The sequence below is a fragment of the Aphelocoma coerulescens genome, chromosome 1A (assembly GCF_041296385.1).
Source record: "Aphelocoma coerulescens isolate FSJ_1873_10779 chromosome 1A, UR_Acoe_1.0, whole genome shotgun sequence".
NCBI lineage: Eukaryota > Metazoa > Chordata > Aves > Passeriformes > Corvidae > Aphelocoma > Aphelocoma coerulescens.
Window position 1 is genome coordinate 40784674 of NC_091014.1, and position 4986 is coordinate 40789659.

The following is a 4986-nucleotide window of genomic DNA, read 5'->3' on the forward strand; positions in this document are numbered from 1 at the left end:
GAAAAAAACGCAGACAGAAGCTAAATTTGATGGGGTTCCCTGAATGCACTAAATCTAAAGAGAACTCTGAGTCGACCTTAAATATAACAATCACTGAGTATTTAAATGGGTATAAAGCATTGCCTGAGTATGTCTCAGTGTACAGTGTAGAGTGTACAGTCCTAGAAGACAGGGCTTAATGCATCATTTTCTCCAGTTTACCAAACTTTAAAATTGTAAAAGCTATGTAATTTGTTGCGTCTCGAGGAGGTTCAAAGAGTGACTGTAAGCCTTTCAGGCATGGCATCATTATGTTCTCTTTAAAGCAGAAGCCCATCTAGGTTCTGCTTTGTGACCGGCACCCACCGACGTGCACTGTGATGCCAGCAGCGGACAAAGCCTCTCGCAGGCTGTACACGCTCCCCATCTCTCCCGAGAGTCCCTCCCGGGAGCCCTTTCCGCAGCCGTGTCCCTGCCAGCGCTCGGGCCCGCCCGCTCGTGCCCCGGCCCGGGCCGGGCTCTGCCCGCGGCGCGGCGCCCCCGGGGCCTCCAGCGGGGCCGGGGCCCTACGCTGCCGCAAAGCGCGCCAGGCGGGGCGGAGGCGGGCGCGCGCTCCGTCGCGCTGCCGGAAGCGCTGGCGTTGTGCTTTACGGCCCGCGCCCCTGATCCGAGGCCAGGAAGCCCCGTTCGGCCTTTCCGCGGAGCCGCCGCCGAGGGCAGGTGAGTGTCGGGGCGCTCCGGCCGCGCCCGCCCGCGCCCCCGCCCGCGCCCCCGCCCGCGCCGATAACGCTCCCTCTCTCTTGCAGGAGCAGCCATGCCGGCCAAGGGCCCCCTGCAGAGCGTCCAGGTCTTCGGACGAAAGGTGAGGCGTGGGCATGGTGGCTTGCACCGTCTGCTCCTCGCTCCCGGGCTGGGCCGCGCCTTTGGGCCGTTCGCGCTCGGGATGTCTCGGCCGCAGCTCCTGGCCAGGGCCGTGCGGCGGGGCTTGGCCGCGGGAGGGCCGGCGCGGTGAGTCCCGCTCGGCAGCCCACGTGTCCCGCTCCGTGGCTGCCAGAGCGCGCCGTGTCCCTGGGGCGCTGCGGAGCTGGGGGAAAGGGTTTGTTCGGCTCGGGAGTGGGTCTGGGTTGCCTCTCACCGGAGTGCACAGCGGCCTGGCTTACCACTGCTGGTACTCGAGGGCCACGTTGGGAGGTGGTGGTGGGAAGGTAAAGTTCGCACTGCTGGAATGCAGAGTCTCGAGTAACTCGCGGTACCAATCTTTTGCGACAAAACGAGCCATAAAAATAGGGTGTTCTAGAACGGAGGGGTCTTTCCGTCGTGTACAACTAAATCTTGTAACTATAAATCAAACACTGAAACTTTTATTAAGATGTTGCCTTAATACTGTGAAAATGTAAGAAGTACTGTTTTGCTTAGTGCAAAATGTTAGTCTTGGGCATAAGACTAAGATTGCTAGATGGTTAAAATGAAATGGAAGTTCCTGCTGCTTGTGCAAAAATGGAATGCTGTGTTAATACGTATTTGGCTTTTTAGAAAACTGCAACGGCCGTTGCCCACTGCAAGAGAGGGAATGGCCTCATTAAAGTTAATGGAAGACCTCTGGAAATGATTGAGCCCCGAACTCTGCAGTATAAAGTAAGCATCCACCCAGCCTCCACCCTGCTTCCCCTTTATACATGTAATTGCTTGATACTGGAGACGAGTTGCTTGTCTTATTGAAAGTACCAAATTTTTGGTTGTTAACTGATTACCTAAAATACAGATGCTGTTATGAAAATTAAGTAAAGTGCACTTCTGTGATGGGGTGTTTCGTTTAACAGGTTTCACTTAATGTGAAGTATTTTCTGCATTTCCTATACACTTTATAAGCTGAAATAGGTGCCCTCATTGGAGCCCTCATTTTAAAAAGGTTGTTTAGAACTTTATACAATAGCTGCTGGAAAATGCTGAGAGAATCTAAAACTGTCTAGATAACTATAAAGTGGAGAAAACTACCTATAAATTATTTCAGGTCTTCAGTTTCAATGAACTTACTTTTTGCATGTAGTTATGGCATTCTAGTTAAACTGTTCCATTGCTCTTAATTCCCATCTGCATGTGTTTTGCTGTTAAGATATTTGAAACTGAAATAAACCAAAGACTTCAGTAAATGCATGTTACGACAGCGCTAGTAAATGTTAAAGAACTCTGCAAGCGGTGTACTTGACCTTGGTGTGTGCTTTTAAAATCAAGGCTCTATTTTTCAGAGTATTCAATAACATCACATTTGGTAAATTATTACAAGCTCTAATCTTCATTACAAATGAATTTTCTTTGTGTTTTGTTTCCCAGCTGCTTGAACCTGTCCTCCTCCTGGGGAAGGAACGGTTTGCTGGTGTTGACATCAGAGTCCGTGTGAAGGGTGGTGGCCACGTAGCACAAATCTATGGTATGGTTCTTGGTGTGGGTTGGAATGGGCAAAGCCACTGTAGTGAGTTGATGCTGGCTGGATGCCAGGTGCCACCAAGCTGCTGTGTCACTTCTCTCCTTATCATGATGGGGAGGAGGAGAAACTAAGATGGAAAAATTTGTGGGTCAGGATGAAGGCAGATGGCAGATTATTAAAGCAAAGGCTATGCTGAAGCAAAGGAAAACAGAAGGCTTCCATCAGCAGGCAACGTTCAGCCACTTCCCAGGAAGTGGGACCTCAATACCTGTAGCAGGTGCTCTTCCTTTGCTTTTACTGCTGAGCAGATATCCTCTGGTATGGAATATCCTCTGGTCAGTTTGAATATCAGCTGTCCTGGCTATGTTTCCTCCAAGATCTTGACTGCTGCCAGCCTAATGGTGACAGGGAAATGTTGTAGGCACAGCCTTGGTGCTGTGCAAGCACTGCTCGGCTGTAGCCAGAACACAGACCAAGTGAGAACTGTCACGGGAAAATATCTCAGCCAGACCCAATGCAGCCATGTATTTAAGAGGCTTGTGTTTAGGATAGTGACTTGCCAAACTCTGTTCTGTTGCTTTCTCCACTATACAAATGTAGTTTTTCATAAGGGCTTATTAATTACCTTTTATGTGCAAAGCTGTAACAGAGTAAGCCGAATGAAGCAAAATGGTGAAGTTTTGAGGAAATGCTGGGGAACTACCTTTACATTGTGCAGTGTGACAGGATGGTTCAAATGCAGCTGAGCACAAGGATTTTGGGAGGGGTTTAGCATTAGAAATTATATGCGTAGTTGTATAGTTCCATCTTGTTCAGAAGCATCTTTCAGGTGATGAACAAAGCTGGGCAGTTTTCCCCTTGCAGAGAAGGCTGGGAATATATTTGCATTAGCTATTGATAAGAGTTCATCTTGACAAAAGATAGATTTGTTCTGCTCCTAATTTGAATGTAGTTCATGAAGTGGAGCTCATGCTGCATAAAAAGCAGAGGTAAATTTCAGGCTCAAACTTGGTAGCATGTGTTTTTCAGGACATTCATATTTTCATCAAAATCCTGATGTTAATGTTTTGACAGATAAGTGTGACAACATCCTGACAGTTATTCCCATTGTCGTGGTGTGAGTTCTGGTTACTGGGGTGTACTGTGCTAGTTTTTCTGTTCCAGCAAGCAGACTATCCTGTTGACCCTTTCGCCTCCTTAGTCTTTCAACACACAATCAATTTTATCCTTGTTGAAAAGTATAGACATTTCAGAGAACTGTTGTCTAAGGATTTTGAAAGTTGACTGCTTCTAGATAGGCAATGAACCTACATTAGTACTCGGGAGAGAAGGTGATCAGACAGCTCTTGTGCAATGTTTTGGTTAGCTGGCAGTTGTCAAATCGACAAATGAGTCGTGGGTGGCCTCTTGGCACAGATTCCTTAAGATTTTCCAAAGGTCACGTGGAGTATGTGGGAGGGGATATTAAGGAGAGAAAGGACAATTTGGCAGTGAACAAAATAGCACATTTCTCAAATAATTGACATTTTGTGTTTAAATTTTAAATAGATTTAAAATCCTTACTGATCTTTCATCTTTTTTTAATAGCTATCCGTCAAGCTATTTCCAAAGCTTTGGTGGCTTACTATCAAAAATGTAAGTAACTTTGATTGTTGTATTAGCTTGAAGTGGCAATATGTGGCTTTTGGTTGTTGTATTGCAAAAGGTATTAATATGGTTCCATGTGCAACTGCTTACACTAAAGATTTTTTTTTTTAAACAGATGTTGATGAAGCTTCCAAGAAAGAGATCAAGGATATTCTAATCCAGTATGATAGGACTCTGCTTGTTGCAGATCCTCGCCGTTGCGAATCCAAGAAATTTGGAGGACCTGGTGCTCGTGCACGCTACCAGAAGTCTTACCGTTAAAATTGGTCTCTAATCATGTGACAGTCAATAAACAAAAAGAATTTGATAATTTTCATGTTTCTAAATTGCCTTTTCTTGGGTGGATAGATAGATTTTTTTTTTTTTTTTTTTCACTGTGTGTTGAGATTGATACACAAAGGGATTTGTATCAAGTGAAATCAGAGGGCTGGAGGCAGTTCTTTTTTATCTTTTCATAGTAATTCCAGGCAGTTAGGGTCTTAAGAATGAAGAAGAGCTTTCTTCTGTTGATGAATGTGTGTGATGAATCCAAACATAAAGAAAGCTCATATCGTGGATTTTGCAGGTACATGCAACAACACAGTGGTTTGTGGAAGATTTGCATCCCAACCTTTCTGGTAGTCGACATTGTGAAAACCAAAGTAATTATGGGGGCAGGGGAGGGGGTGTGTTGAACTCTTGCATTACCAGATAATGCAGAGACAGAATCCTGGACTGGTGTGTCTAAATGTAGGAAACTTGAAATACTCACTTAAAAATACTATTTTGTAAAAATAAATCAAGGATTTTGTGTTTTAAGATTAGGTCTGAGTAATTAATCCTTCGACCACATGTTCACACAGTACAAGCACAGAGGAGTAACTGCTTATGTTATGAGCTGCAAGGCAGTTTGAAAGCCTTGGAGGAAGAAAGGGTGGAAAAAGTGAGCTGAAAAG

The 4986-nt window shown here is 45.5% G+C and overlaps 1 protein-coding gene across 1 annotated transcript; it reads left to right on the top strand.

The window, feature by feature from the left end:
- Positions 1-615: 615 nt before the first annotated feature.
- On the top strand, positions 616-4365 carry RPS16 (ribosomal protein S16). The gene is made up of 6 exons (XM_068999624.1): positions 616-699; positions 786-841; positions 1513-1614; positions 2311-2407; positions 3992-4039; positions 4167-4365. The coding sequence occupies exons 2-6, from the start codon at positions 794-796 to the stop codon at positions 4310-4312; spliced, it is 441 nt and encodes a 146-aa protein (XP_068855725.1). The 5' UTR covers positions 616-699; positions 786-793; the 3' UTR covers positions 4313-4365.
- Positions 4366-4986: the final 621 nt, after the last annotated feature.

Coding starts and splice junctions, on each gene's coding strand:
- RPS16 (XM_068999624.1), top strand. CDS start 794: ATGCCGGCCAAGGGCCCCCTGCAGAGCGTCCAGGTCTTCGGACGAAAG. Junction 1,615..2,310: donor CCCGAACTCTGCAGTATAAA/GTAAGCATCCAC, acceptor TTTGTTTCCCAG/CTGCTTGAACCTGTCCTCCT. Junction 4,040..4,166: donor GGTGGCTTACTATCAAAAAT/GTAAGTAACTTT, acceptor TTTTTTAAACAG/ATGTTGATGAAGCTTCCAAG.